Consider the following 15,689-nt stretch of genomic DNA (forward strand, 5'->3'; position numbering starts at 1 on the left):
TCATCCTTTCTCTTCCCTTCTTCTTCTTCTCTCTGTTCTCCACATTTCACGTACACTTTCAGAAACATTGTTGATTTACTTTGGACAGAAAAGCCACTAAATAGTGTGAGTCAATTTCTTTCCTTAAATAATTGTTTGGAGTTTTGTTTTAATGGGAAGGTTTTTTTTTTTCATTTTTATGAGTGTTTTTTCCGTGTTTTTGAAAACAGTTGTTTTCCATATAGGAAAATACGGCGAAAAATAAGCTTTACTTTGCATGCCTACATGTGGGTAAAGGTTTGAATTTGCTGTCATCGTTGATTGGCGCTTTCTAGAAACCTGTAGAAACAAAAAACTTAGCTGCGGTTTTCATTTTTCTTGATCTGCTGATTGGATTAGATATAGCGGAATTCGTCTTTGTTTTTTGCTTTGAATAATACATACACAACGAGGAAAAGGGTAGTCTGAGTCTAATTTTTGCGACCGGAGTTGTATTTATGTTGAATTAAATTTATCTGGGTGTTTTTTGTTTTCGAGAAATTTTCAGCGGATTATTGAAAATGGGGTCGTCAGGAATGTCGATTGATGAGATTGTGCAAGAAATTATGAGAATTCATGGATCTCTACCTACAAGGCCATCGATTGATGAGGTTGAAGCAGCAAGAGGTTTAATTGGAAATCTGGAGAAAGAAGATCAGTTGAAAATAGAAGCTATCATGAGGCAAAATAAAAGGAAAGGTGTACCAGAAGAGCTGTTCAAAATTTTGCAAGAGATGCAGAGGAACGCTGTTCTTTTTCAGAGTAAAGAACAAAAGAGGGAGGCGTTGAAACTTTTAGATCTCGACAATATTCACAGTGTGTTCGACGATTTGATTCAGAGAGCTACGAAATGTTTGCCTTCTAAATCTCACGATAATGACCCGTCTTCTTCTTCAATTGAACCGAATGATTTATCTTTGGCAAACCAAGTTTCCTTCTCCGGCGGCGGCATTAATTCTCCGACAACTACAGCTGCGGCTGCTTCTTCGTCGAGCTATTATAACTCAAAAGAGCCTATTAAAGCGTCTGAACTGTATAGTAGAGATGACAGTTACTTGAATAAGGCAAAAGCCACGTTTCTTGTGGATGGAATTGGTGTTGGGCTTCGATCTGGGGATGCTTTATCAGGGCCTAAGATTGTTGATTCCACCTTAAAGCCGGCGTCAATAAGTGGTATGTTACATCTATTTGCTGCACCGTATTTCTAGTGAATTTGATTATATAATTTGTTTGTTGACTCAAAGTTCGTATTTTTTTATCAAGAAGACACTGGTTTCTTTGTTTGTAGGTCAAGATGGTGAGAAATTAAGTTTGATTAAGCTTGCTAGTATGATTGAAGTGTCATCCAAAAAAGGAAGTCGAGAACTTATCCTTCGGAATAAGTTGTCTGACCAAGTAGAATGGCTTCCAGATTCTATAGGGAAGCTATCAAGTTTGATCACTTTGGATCTGTCTGAGAATCGAATTACGGTCCTACCCACCACCATAGGGGGGCTTTTATCATTGCAAAAGCTAGATTTGCACTCAAACAAAATTGTTGAACTGCCTGATTGTATTGGAGATCTTCTTAACTTGGTCTATCTTGATCTCAGTGGAAATAACTTGAAGTTGTTGCCCGCGAGTTTTGCTAGGTTAGCTCACCTTCAAGAACTTGATTTGAGCTCTAACATGCTATCAGTACTCCCTGAGACAATTGGCTCCTTAGTAAGTCTTAAGAAATTGATTGTGGAAACTAATGACCTTGAGGAACTTCCTCACACTATTGGTCAATGTACTTTGCTCAAAGAGCTTCGTGTGGACTATAATCATCTTAAAGCTCTTCCTGAAGCAGTGGGACGAATTGAGTCTTTGGAGATTCTGACTGCGCGGTACAATAACATTAGGCTGTTGCCTACAACTATGTCATCCCTTACAAGTTTGAAAGAGCTGAATGTTAGTTTCAATGAAATCGAATCAGTGCCTGAGAGCTTGTGTTTTGCTACTTCACTGGTAAAGCTGAACATAAGCAACAATTTTGCAGACCTGAGATCACTACCAAGGTCCATTGGTAACCTTGAGTTGCTTGAAGAATTGGACATGAGTAACAACCAGATACGCGTTCTTCCAGATTCGTTTAGGATGCTCACAAGTTTGCGGGTCCTTAAAACCGATGGAAATCCTTTGGAAGTGCCACCAGGAAGCATCGTTGAGAAGGGAGCACAGGTTTAATTTTGTTTCGTTTAACTATTATGCTTTCTGAATTAGTGTAGTATTTAATTATCTTAGCTCTTCTCTTGGTTATATCAATCACTAATGTTTTATTTGCTCAGGCTGTTGTACAATATATGTCTGATCTGGTTGCCAATAGAGAGGTAAAGGCGCAACCCTTAAAGAAGAAGAAGAAATCATGGACTCATATATGCTGCTTTTCAAGTTCCAACAAACGTCAGCGCAATGGCAGTATGGACTATGTTAATGCCTGATGTGTTCCACACAAATTTGGTATGATTATATATTTCTCCTTCTTACCAAGTTAGTCATTATGGTACTGAACTTTCCAGTAAACTTCGTGTTCAGTCAAATTAGTCTATGGGAGGGAGTTTTAAATATTTATTGTTAATAAATGGGAATGGTGCATTATACATGGGGCTGATTAGTGTTAATTAGAATAATGAAAATGAAGGGTTGTAAGGGTAACGGCTCACATGATGTCTGTGTTATCCGTTGTAGGGAAATGAGCTGTGATTTGGCTGGACGAGAGCTGCAAAATTTCAGTTGAATTCGAACATTTTTGCCAGCGAGATTCAATCAACTTTCTTCTTGTTCCAGATAAGCTCTAATCCACTGCCACGTGGTTTTTTATTCTCATTTCATGTAATAATTCTTTTAATGCTCTTTCCTGTATTTTCCTCGATTATGATGTAAAATATCAAATGAGATGTAAAATCTTATCTTATTTTTTGACTTTCAATATATTCAATGAATTCCAGAATTTCTGATTAGTTGAATAAATTGTAAAAGTCAGCCTGAATTAATTTGTCATTATCCAACCGACGGCGAATTTGTTTGGAATCCTGTTATTTTTTGAAGAGGAAATATGTTGTTAAGGTGAATTTCTTGATCGAAAGTTTTGGGTTCTTGTTATGGGTATGGAGAAAATTATGTTGAAAGCATCACATCTTTGAATAAGCTTAGTGTGTGATTTAGATTTAATTGGAGCTTTAATGTGAACTCCAAACGATTGGACAGAAGAAAAAAAGAGGATGGCTAAGAAACGCAATGTTGTCGATAAAATTTTAGGGGCAGCCATTATATTCTGTACCAAATACATTTGACCTAGTTTTTTTGGTGAGATTTCTATATTAAAAAAATATAAATATGCCCAAGTGTAGCAGGCATTTCTTTACTGGTTATATTATTCTTCTCATTAGTCATTGAATCATTTTCTATTATATAATATTTTTATAGAAGTAATTATTATTTCTCGAGACAAATGATTTAATTAAAAAGTGGTTGACCTTACTTGATGGTGTGTATCGGTTGGTTCTGTTTGGTTTTAAGTATTATTGGTTCGGTTTATCGGTTTTTAAATATGTTAAACCGATAATCAAACCAATAAGATATTTGTTATCGATTTTCCGTTTATCGATTTTGATCTTTTAACGGTTCGATTTTTGGTTTAATCAATAAGAAAATGCTTTCAAAATAAATATATGACTTATCCAATAATTTAACGCGAAATAAAAAAGAGAGAAATCTAACTACTCATTGAGTGCAAAAATTCTTCTTAATGTAGTAAAAGTATAGCAAATACTCACAATTCACAACCCTGGTCACTGCCTAACCCTTGCCGTCGTCGTTGCAAACCTTAGATGTCGTCGTTCTTAGTTCTTTAGGTTTTTGACATTGTGAATCTAAAGACTAAAGTACTACTAAAACCTAAAGGGTAAATGCAGAGAGCAAGTTACTTAAGGAGTGTTAATTGTGTAGGGTCCTTATAGTTATAGTCTATTATAGTGATTATACTAATATTGTTTGCTTGATATTTATGTATGACTAAAAATTAAAATAGTAAATTATTATATTCTTAATGGGTTATCGGTTAACCCAATAATCCAATATTAAAAAACCAATATCAAATCGATAATCCAATATTTTTTTTTTTATAAAATCATTAAATAAACATTAAACCAATAACACTTGTTTTCAATTCGATTTATCGATCAATTCGATTTATCGATCAGTTCGATTTTTGCACACCCCTACCTTACTTCAATTAAGCGGAAAGGCCTCCTTTTTTCAATAAAATTATCTAAGCACGTTACGCCGCAGCAACGCCGGCGACTTTATTTAAATTGAATCGGGAGGAGTATTTTAGTTAACTCACTCTACTATTTCAAATTAATATATACTCGGGTTTATAATTAAATATTTATGATTTTTTTTTAAAATATTATATGTTTGTACAAATATTTAATTTATATAAATACATTACTTTTGTTAACGTTGGAAGTCAATGTAATGATGGTTGCTGAGTAGTTTGTTCTGTAAAGTATCATAATATTGGCACTAATTATGCTTTTAAAACGATTAAAGTAATTAATGTTGTCCTTCCTAGATTAGTAAATCCGTGAGAGTCACCAAAACAATGACACCTCCCTTATCATCTAGCTAGAATGAGAGAGACGCTTTTTCTAGTAATCTCAAATTAATCAATTCTTCGGTTAAAAAAACTCAAAGATACTCTTAACATAATATGATAGTATTACTTTTTAGATTAAGTTTGCACATAATATTAAGATGATTATCTTTTCAACTATCAAGATAAGATTTTGTTCACGTACACTGCACCCAATCCAACAATTAACACATAATCGTCCATTTCTTGTAATTTTGGTCACAGCTTAAACGTGTAACGGTAGTCTGATGGTTCATTAAATCCATAATTATGATAACTGATACATGAAACTTTGGTATAAGCCAAAAAAAAGAAAGAGAAGGAATAATTAATAGTAGGAGTGTCGTGTAATTTCAGCCCATTCCATTAGACCCTTCAATTTTAGTTGAAAACACAATAAAAATGTTTAATACTAGTACAATTACGTGTAAGCAAAAACCAAAAACTCCCTAAAGTTGTGTGCTTGTAACACTAATTACTTCACCCTTAACCAAAGGTCTCGGGTTCGAGCCCTGAATATGGAGAAAATCTTGTTGGGAGATCCACCCCTGAATGGCCCCTGCAGAGCGCGATCCGAATTTAGTCGGAGCTCCAATGTGGCTCCGAACACCGGGTGGGAAACCAAAAAAAAAAAACTACTTCTTCTTTTTCTTTCTATATGGCAATTGACAAGTGAACAGCGCAAATATGGTGTATTGTAATTTCATACGACTCGTTTAGAGGTGGTACAATTAGCTCATAAATTTATTATTGGTTCACTTTATTTAAATTTTAAAAAAAGTTAATGACCCACTTATTTTATTAATTCGGTTCATTTTGATTTGTTTAATTCAATCAATTTTAAAATAGGAATGATATGCAATCTAGATTGTACCATGAGAAACTTTGGTTAATATTTTTTTATAAAGATATTTTAATTTGATATGTTATATCTATATTCTTATGATGAGAAAACAAGTTTTATTGGGTATGCAAACAAATAATAAGGAAACAAACGAATATTTAAAATTTAGTTAGAATTGAAAAGATTGAGTTATGACACGATGTTTAGGCATGTTTAATTTCAATTCAATCCATCCATCTGTCACATTAATCTCGTCATTTAATATAAATATATATTTCTGGCTATGCATAAAAAATTATGCAAAAATAAGCGACTTGGAGCTCAAGAAACCAAAATTTGTTTAGCTGTATATTTTGGAAATCGGATTTGCGATCTTCTAATTTCTAGGAAGTGAATTGATTGCTCAATGTACTAACTTTGTCAATTGTGATCTCTAATCCTAAGTTGACCATTATTATTTCATCTATTATTAGATATTTACTTAATATTATGAAATTTTAGTAGTTTAATTGATTGATTGATAAAATGATATTTTTGATATAACTATAAGTATACAATTATGTAAATAGTGTATTTTGAATTTTTATATCTATATTTATATATATATATATCTTAAATTGTGAATTGGAAATTTGTTCTATATTCCCTCTCTTATAATTTATATGACTTACTTTCCTTTTTAGTTGGCCTAAAAAAATGACACATTTGTATAATAACTAACAATTTAATTTTAAAATACTCATTTTACTTTTAATAAAATGATTAATAGTCACGCAAATTCTGTCACTTATTTTTTTACCACAAAATTCAAAAGTCTTTCATTCTTTCTAAAGTCAGTGTCAAGTCAAACTAACTACTATAAAATATAACAGAGAGAGTATAATTATTTTTTTTTTAAAAATGAGTATATATGTGAATTTTTTAGGAACTTTTGTAAGCCGCAATAATGTAAAAGCCCAAAACCAAAATGGATTTGGACCCACAGCCCACTTAAACCTATATATATTCAGTTACCAAAAAGATTGCAGAACAAGTAAACGGCTCCACGCTCTCTCTCTGTGTAAGTTTTTCCCGGCGACTCCTATTGTTGTTTTAGAAAATTGTAAGTTGAATTCAAGTACTCTGTTATTTTTTACTTGATCAACAAGGCATTAACTATCTTTACCATAACTTCTTCGCTTCCGTATTTGTTTTACATAATTGTTTTTTCCATTCTTGAGTCGAGCGTCTACATACAACCCTTTTCATACTAACGACGAATTTAGAATTTCTATAATGACCTAGCAAAATAGAATGGAAAAGATGTATTTAGATGGAATTGATCTCTATTCAATGATGCCAGCAGATAATAGTATATACCAATTTGAAAAAAAAATATATAAGTAAAATATCTAGTTTTATGGAGAGACAATGTGTTCAATACCCACAATCTTTTACTATAAATTTTCCCCGGCCTTAGACTGCACTTGTGAGATTACACGGGATATGTTGTTGTTGTTGTTGAAGGCACTAACTCCAATTTTTCCTAGTTCCTTGTGATTCTACAAGTTGAGTTCCGTTTCTTATTTGCTTGTCATGTGATCTAAGGAGATGGCCAATAGTAAGTCCAATAGAATGAAATATTTTACACTTGTGTCCTATTTGAAAGTTATTAGTATGTGTAATTATTCTTGATGATTTCTTTTAACCAAGAAAACTAATTGTTAAAATTTTGGCAGAATCTCCCAAGATTGTATCAGCTCTGCCCTTTTCAGCTAGTAATGGCCATAAGTGAGTTGCATAATATTGTCTCATTCTGATATTCATTGTATTATTTTCTGTGTGTGAAGTTTCCTTTTTTTACGACGTAGGGCTGCAATTTGAGAATTCTTGTGATATTGGAGTTTATTCCAAGCTCACCAATGCATTCTGCTTAGTTGGAATTGGGGGTTCTCAAAACTTCTACAGGTTCATCTTTCTTGTTTTTCAAACTAATAATTTTGGAAGCTGCAGTTATAAACTAAAAGATTAGAGAAAAAATGAATGCTGAACTTTTTTTTGATAACCATGGAGTCTGGGCTAGCTTTTGTCCACCTCAACTAAACTTTGTCCACCAAGGCTAGGACAGACAAGAAGAAATGACCTTGTGTTTTTGTCTCTGCTAGAATTTGAACGTGAGACCTTATGGTTCACAATCTACCCACTAGGCCACTCTCGGGTGCAAATGAAGGTTGAACGTTTAATGTGGAACAATAAGAAAAGGAAACATGAAGTGAATATAAATACTTAAAGATGAATAATGAATCTTTCTTGTTAACTTTCCCTGTTCATAGAAAAAGTTGTAATTTCTGTGATTTCTTTCCAGTACATTTGAGGATGAGTTAGCACATATTCGAGGCTTTCAAGTGATTCAAACAACTATTAACGGAAGCTGGTCGGTTGGAAGACTTTGTGCTGGTATTCAACAATTTTTTAAACTATATTCTGGAACTCAAGGCCCTTTTTCCCTCTGATTTTCGTGTGAGAACTAACTTTCCAACTTTCCAATTTTCTGCAGGAAACAAAAATGGGCTTCTCTTGCCTTATACCACTACACCTCAAGGTAATAACATCATTCGTTCTATGTTAGGCATTTCAGTTTTAGTTTTTAGTTTTCTTTGAATATTCTTTTTCCTTTGTGACTGTAATTTGTACAGTGCAATAATTGTTGATCATGCAAACATATGTCATTCTAGTCGCTTGTATTCAATAGAGCCTTACTTATCTATATGTCGGGCATGGATATGAATTGGACGGGTTAGAAGAAAACAATTTCATTAGTGGTCGGTCTGCAACATTGTTGTCCTTGATTCCTTGCATCAGTTTTGGGACTGGAGGCCACTGATATGTCTATATAAACTAACAAAATATTGAAAAATTGATTTTCGTTTGGGCTAATGTTTCACTCTACCATTTCATGTTTATTTATGTGACTTGGTCAAAATACCTTACGTTCACTTTTATCCTTTGTTATTTCCTTGATTTCACATCTGCCTTTGTGTCTCTTTCGGTGGTTGAAGAACTTCAGCACTTGAGAAATAGTCTGCCCGATTCTGTTGAGGTACAATGCATCGACGAGACACATTCTGCCTTGGGAAACTGCATAGCATGCAATGATCATATTGCTCTTATACATCCTTCTCTTGACAAGGTAATCTGTTCGTGTCTTTTCCTATAGAATGGGATCATATTATGTGGTATATGAAATTTCATTTCCCTCCCTACATATTCCGGATATTGAGCAAACCTATAGGTCAAAATTTGAGTCGTGTGTTAAGTAGCTGTTGTGATGTTTTGATTGTCAATAATTATCTATGTATTGGCCTTTTCTCTGTTTCATATAGAAAACACAAAATGTCTGTTAAAATTAGAGCAGTCAGATTTGCTGATTGTGATGTTTGGTGGGATGTGCATAACTAGAGAAAACATCTTTGAAAATTGTGGTCCTAGTCCTTGGGTATTTCTGGGTTATCAAAAAATAAATTGTTTCTTAATCCTTTATGTAAATTGTTCCTGTATCTAAAGTGTCCTCCATATGATATTATGTTATCTTACACTATGTTTAGCTTTAAGGAGGGGATATCTTGACGGACTTCTCTTAGGGGAAGCGTTTTCATCTCCTCGGGTTGCCCACAGTGCTCTCCACTACTTGTACCGTTTTTCATGCTATTTAAACATATCCTATCACAACATATACTGATGACAAGCTTTGGAGTTTGTCATGACATGAATATATTTACTGTAGCCTGAGTTTGTCAAGATTCAACAATAGCCTTTTCCTCCTTACCAATAAAATAGATTAAGGAGTAGGTTAGATCCTGAATTTTACCTATGTCAATGTGTTGTGCTTTATTATTTTTCTCCAGGACACTGAAGAGATGATTGCTGATGTTCTTGGTGTTGAAGTTTTAAGGCATACGATAGCTGGGAACGTTCTTGTTGGCAGCTATTGTTCTTTATCCAACAAAGGGGTCCTGGTAAGTTCAATTTTCTTACTCCACCTTGTAGACAGGTGCTGGAGCAACAAGACACATAACTATGTTACTCTTTTTCCTAATTTTTGTGAAACTTTGTTATGGAACAACAGGTCCATCCTCGTACATCCATTGAAGATTTGAATGAACTGGACACTCTTCTTCATTTACCTATTGCTGCTGGAACTGTGAATAGGGGTAGTAATGTGATTGCTGCTGGATTGACCGTTAATGACTGGACAGCGTTTTGTGGCTCAGACACTACAGCAACAGAGTTGGCTGTTATTGACACCGTATTCGGTTTGAGAGATGCTCAACCAAGTGCTATTGGTTGTTGAAATAAAGAAATCATCGATCGACAATAGTTACATCTGTGAGTTTTGTAGTTTATGCTGCATGTTCTTTTAGAGTGTTTCTATTGTTACGAGTTTGAGCTGCTCTTCTTAATTTTACTTGTGATGAATGCACAAATTTTGATCTGTTGCTAAAATGTTAACTATGTTCTCCTATTTTTAAGTGCTTATTTAGGTTGGTTTTGTGTTCATATGTTAAATGCATTTAGTATTTGTGTTTGTATGAAGTATTTATTGAATCAATCAGAGATTGTCTACATCTATCATTTTTTACCAATATCTAATTCAGTTATATTCGATAACATACTAAAACTTGAACTTAATAGAATATGTCCAACTCAATATTTATTTTCTTTATCCATAATAGAAAAAGAAATATATTTTCACTCATTGCTTTTTTTTTTCTTTTTCATTTTTTATAGATTCTTTGAAATATTGATGTTGTCTGCATAGGTAGAAAGTTTGAAATCATGGATGTGGTAGAAAATTGAGTTTACAAATTATTTCCAATTAAAGTTTTAAAATGCTATTGACTAAAACTTACTCAAATATTCTGGTTAAAATTGATAAATGTAGACATTTTCTAAGCGATTAGATAATATAATGGGTATAGATAACAATCAAGAGAGAAAACATCATTTTTTCCTTGTTTGAAAAATTCATACTTTATTCATAATATCAAACAAACTCATATATTATGTCTTGAACATTAAATACTCCCCCCCCTCCCCACAACACACACCGAAATTCACCCAAAACTACAACACAACTAGAATTTGTTTCACCCAACAAAAATAAATATTTCTAAATAAATGGCTTATTTGATTAGTGTCCACCATTGTTCATCCAAGGAGAAGGCAAGTACATTGAAATGAATGGATGAGGTGACATTGGCATAAGGAGATTGTTGTTGTTATAGGGGTTCTGTTTCATACCGAACGAATTGTTGTCATATGCTTTAGCGTGGTTGAATCTCCCAAAATTGTTGTTAATGGGGTTCTGTTCCATAGCAAATGAGTTGTTGCCATATGCTTCAGCTTGATTAAATCTCCCAAAATTGTTGTTATTGGGGTTCTGCTCCATAACGAACAAGTTGTTGCCATATGCTTCAACTTGGTTGAATCTCCCCAAATTGTTGTTATTGAGGTTCTGCTCCATAACAAATGAGTTGTTGCCATTTGCTTCAGCCTGGTTAAATCTCCCAAAATTGTTGTTATTGGGGTTTTGCTCCATAACAAACGAGTTGTTGCCATATGCTTCAGCCTGATTGAATCTCCCATAATTGTTGTTATTGGGGTTCTGCTCCATCGCAAACAAGTTGTTCTCAGATGCTCCAGCCTGGTTGAGTATCTCAAAATTGTTGCCATTTGGGTTCTGGTCCATAACAAACGAGTTGTTGTCATATGCTTCAACATGGTTAAGTATCTCAAAATTGTGGCCATTGGGGTTCTGGTCCATAACAAACGAGTTGTTGTCATATGCTTCAACTTGGTTGTTGGGATTGTTATTTAGATATGGTACACCAAAGATGTAAGGGTAAGATTCAGGCGGTAAGAAAGAGGCAATTTGATGGTTGTTAATATGAGTAGGTATGTCACTATTGACCTGATGATCCATGGGCACAATTATTGGTGTCATAGGGTTAGATGTGATAGTTCGAATATCATTTATGCTAGCGCGACGACGTTCTATTGGGGTTTTACAGTTCATGCGAGAAAAGAACTTTTGCGCATGACTGCCCACTTGTCTCGCTGTTTTTGAAACGACATACTCCTTTGAGATATCCTTCCAATTTCCTTTTCCAAGAGTGTATAGTCCGATGAGAAATAACCTATATATACATACCATATGATTAGAAAAAAAAATACTGGATAAAGTTTTTTTAAGAAAAAAAATTAGGGGAAAGGGAAATGGGGAGGGGATTACAATGTGAGAATTGAACCCTTACACAAGTTGGGAATTCAGATAGTCAACTAAATGAACTACTAACATTTGAGTTTTGTGATATATAATTAATTCATACTTTTTTTCAAAAAAAGAAGATATATAATTAATTTAATGGAGTTTCAATTTATGCTCTATCAGTATAAAAAAAAACATAAATGAATTAAAAAATTACCAAGTAAGAAGCAACAATGAACTTTGAACTCATAAAATTAAATCTAACATGTAAAAATGCGTGATGAGACATAAAAATAAAGAATGCAAATATTTATGTGTACGTTTCTAAAAAAAATTAACAAACAGAATTTACCGGTGTTCCTCTTCCGTCCATAGAATCACCCGTCTCCGACGTGGTGATGTGCCATTGTGAACCTCCATGTTTTGAACTTGAGGTGGTGGTGTGTCATTGAGAACCTCCATGTTTTGAGCTTGAGGTGGTGGTGTTTCACTAAGAACTTCCATGTTTTCAACTTCAGGTGGTGGTGTATTATTGAGAACTTCCATGTTTGAGTTATTCAACTCCATTGATAGAAAGAACAAGAGGCAAGCATATATTGTACGAGAGAGGTGTTATGCTTCTTTTTGTGAAGTCAATTGTTGTGTTAGAATCAAAATAGTAATGTCCTTTTATAGTTGAGAATTTTTGGGTTAGTAGAGTAAAATCGAATTCTCAATGGTGAGAAAATTACATTCAATTGCCAATAGTTTAATGACTTTACCAAATAATGTTGTTGTCCGAGTTGGACAAAAGATTTACATTCCTTAATCAATTTTTGTAAATTTTTGTATAGATGCTTCTAGAATTTATTAAGGTATATTTTCGGTGAAATCAAACAAACAATATCATAAACACTTCATTCGATTTCACTGAAAATATAACTTACTTAATAATTCTAGAAGGATCCATACAAAGATTGATTAAGGAATGTAAATCTTTTGTCCAGCGCGGACAACAACATTATTTGGTAAAGTCATTAAACTATTGACAATTGAATGTAATCTTCTCACCATTGAGAATTCGATTTTAGTCTACTAAACCAAAAATTCTCAACTATAAAAGGACACCTAATTTGACTCTAACACAACAATTGACTATACAAAAAGAATCATAACACCTCTCTTGTACCATGTATGCTAGCCTCTTGTTTTTTCTATCAATGGAGTTGAATAACTCAAACATAGAGGTTCTTAATGACACACCTCCACCTCAAGTTGAAAACATTGAGGTTCTCAATGACACACCACCACCTCCAGTTCAAAACATGGAGGTTCTCAATGACACACCACCACCTCAAGTTCAAAACATGGAGGTTCTCAATGACACAACACCACGTCGGAGACGGGTGATTCTATGGACGAAAAAGGAACACCGGTAAATTCTGGTTGTTTTTTTAGAAACTTACACATAAATATTTGCATTCTTTATTTTTATGTCTCATCACACATTTTTACATGTTAGATTTAATTTTATGAGTTCAAAGTTCATTGTTGTTTCTTACTTGGTAAATTTTTAATTCATTTAGGTTCTTTTTTTATACTAATAGAGTATAAATTGAAACTCCATTAAATTAGTTATATATCTCCTTTTTTTGAAAAAAAATAATTAACTGTATATCACAAAACTCCATGTTAGTAGTTCAGTTGGTTGACTATCTGAATTCCCACCTTAGGGTAAGGGTTCGATTCTCACATTGTAATCCCCTCCCCATTTCCCTTTTCCCTAATTTTTTTTCTTTAAAAAACTCTCTGGTATTCCCCCCCCCCCCCTAATCATGAGGTATGTATATATAGGTTATTTCTCATCGGACTGTACACTCTTGGAAAAGGAAATTGGAAGGATATCTCGAAGGAGTATGTTGTTTCAAAAACAGCGAGACAAGTGAGCAGTCATGCACAGAAGTTCTTTTCTCGCATTAACTGTAAAACTCCAGTAGAACATCGTCACGCTAGTATAAATGATATTCGAACTATCACATCTAACCCTATGACACCAATAATTATGCCCATGGATCATCAGGTCAATAGTGACATACCTTCTTATATTAACAACCATCAAATTGCCTCTTTTTTACAACTTGAATCTTACCCTTACACCTTTGGTGTACCATATCTAAACAACAATCCCAACAACCTGGTTGAAGCATATGACAACAACTCGTTCGTTATGGACCATAACCACAATGGCCACAATTTTGAGATACTCAACCAGGTTGAAGCATATGACAACAACTCGTTCGTTATGGACCAGAACCCAAATGACAACAATTTTGAGATACTCAACCAGGTTGAAGTATATGACAACAACTCATTTGCTATGGAGCAGAACCCCAATAACAACAATTTTGGGAGATTCAACCAGGCTGAAGCATATGGAAACAACTCGTTTGTTATGGAGCAGAACCTCAATAATAACAATTTTGGAAGATTCAACCGGGCTGAAGCAAATGGCAACAACTCGTTTGTTATGGAGCAGAACCCCAATAACAACAATTTTGAGAGATTCAACCAAGCTGAAACATATGACAACAACTCGTTTGTTATGGTGCAGAACCCCAATAACAACAATTTTGGGAGATTCAACCAGGCTGAAGCATATGGCAACAACTTGTTTGTTATGGAGTGAAACCCCAATAACTATTTCAATAATTTTGGGAGAATCAACTAGGTTGAAGTATATGGCAACAACTCGTTTTCTATGGAGCAGAACCCTAATAACAACAATATTGGGAGATTCAACCAGGCTGAAGCATATGACAATAACTCGTTTGGTATGGAACAGAACCCCTATAACAACAACAATCTCCTTATGCCAATGTCACCTCATCCATTCCTTTCAATGTACTTGCCTTTTCCTTGGATGAACAATGGTGGACACTAATCAAATAAGTCATTTATTTAAACATCTTTGTTTTTGTTAGGTGAAACAAATTCTAGTTGTATTGTAGTTTTGGGTGTATGGGGGAGTGTTTATTGTTCAAGGCATAATATATGAGTTTGTTTGATATTATGAATAAAGTATGAATTTTTTAAACAAGGAAAAAATGTTGTTTTCTCTCTTGATTGTTATCTATACCCATTATATTATCTAATCACTTAGTAATTGTCTACATTTATCAATTTTGACCAGAGTATTTGAGCAAGTTTTATTCAATAGCATTTTAAAACTTTAACTGGAAATAATTTGTAAACTCAATATTAATAATTTTCTACCCCATCCATGCTTTCATACTTTCGCTCAATATTTGAAAGAATCTATCCAAAAAAAAAGGCAATGAGTGAATATATATTTCTTTTTCTATTATGGATTAAGAAAATAAATATTGAGTTGGACATATTCTATTAAGTTCAAGTTTTAGTATGTTATCGAATATAACTGAATTAGATATTGGTAAAAAATGATAGATGTAGAGGTATTCTATATGGGTAAATGAATCCTTATTGCTTTTAAGCATAGCTTAGTGGATCCACTTAGTTGAGGTATTCTATACGCCGTCAAGGTATATGATAGTTCTGACTGTGTGGGTGAGACGCAATATTATCACATAGCTCTTAGTGATGGTTGTCGATTAGAGAATCTCCTAATAAAAGTAAAGAGTATGATATTGTATTTTTATACATCATTGAGTTTTATCTCTTGTTTTATAATGTTTTAAATATTGCATCTATCATTGTTGCTTTGTATTGAGTTTAGTTGAGGTGAGTATTTCTTCCAGCCTTTTCAGTTAAGTTAACTTTTGCTTTCAGTTTTCCCCTACATGCTCGTACAATCAATGTACTGACGTCATTCGACCTGCATCTTTTTATGATGCAGAAACAAGTGTTCAGGGTCATTAACAGGCGCTCCGTTGATACCATTTGCATTCCAGTTAGCTTTGGTGAGC

The 15,689-nt window shown here is 33.8% G+C and overlaps 2 protein-coding genes and 1 pseudogene across 3 annotated transcripts in view; 2 read left to right on the top strand and 1 right to left on the bottom strand.

Moving 5' to 3' along the window:
• The window catches only part of LOC125821966 (plant intracellular Ras-group-related LRR protein 4-like), a 2,546-nt gene extending 47 nt beyond the window's left edge, over positions 1 to 2,499 (top strand). The window contains exons 1-4 of one of the 2 annotated variants that reach the window (XM_049501327.1): positions 1 to 105; positions 527 to 1,191; positions 1,307 to 2,220; positions 2,328 to 2,483. The exon at positions 1 to 105 is cut by the window's left edge and continues 47 nt beyond it. In XM_049501327.1, the coding sequence (XP_049357284.1) occupies positions 540 to 1,191; positions 1,307 to 2,220; positions 2,328 to 2,480 (1,719 nt within the window). In that variant the 5' untranslated portion in view covers positions 1 to 105; positions 527 to 539 and the 3' untranslated portion in view covers positions 2,481 to 2,483. Of the gene's footprint in view, positions 106 to 224; positions 1,192 to 1,306; positions 2,221 to 2,327 lie in introns of both variants that reach the window. The other variant, XM_049501326.1, reaches the window with a different exon arrangement.
• The window catches only part of LOC125821974 (zinc finger CCCH domain-containing protein 1-like), a 325,811-nt gene that overhangs the window by 269,030 nt on the left and 41,092 nt on the right, over positions 1 to 15,689 (bottom strand). The window lies entirely within an intron of this gene.
• On the top strand, positions 7,791 to 13,691 carry LOC125821904 (eukaryotic translation initiation factor 6-2-like; annotated as a pseudogene).

Source organism: Solanum verrucosum, unplaced genomic scaffold (genome assembly GCF_900185275.1).
Source record: "Solanum verrucosum unplaced genomic scaffold, falcon-dt-bn FXZP01000103.1, whole genome shotgun sequence".
Taxonomy (NCBI): domain Eukaryota; kingdom Viridiplantae; phylum Streptophyta; class Magnoliopsida; order Solanales; family Solanaceae; genus Solanum; species Solanum verrucosum.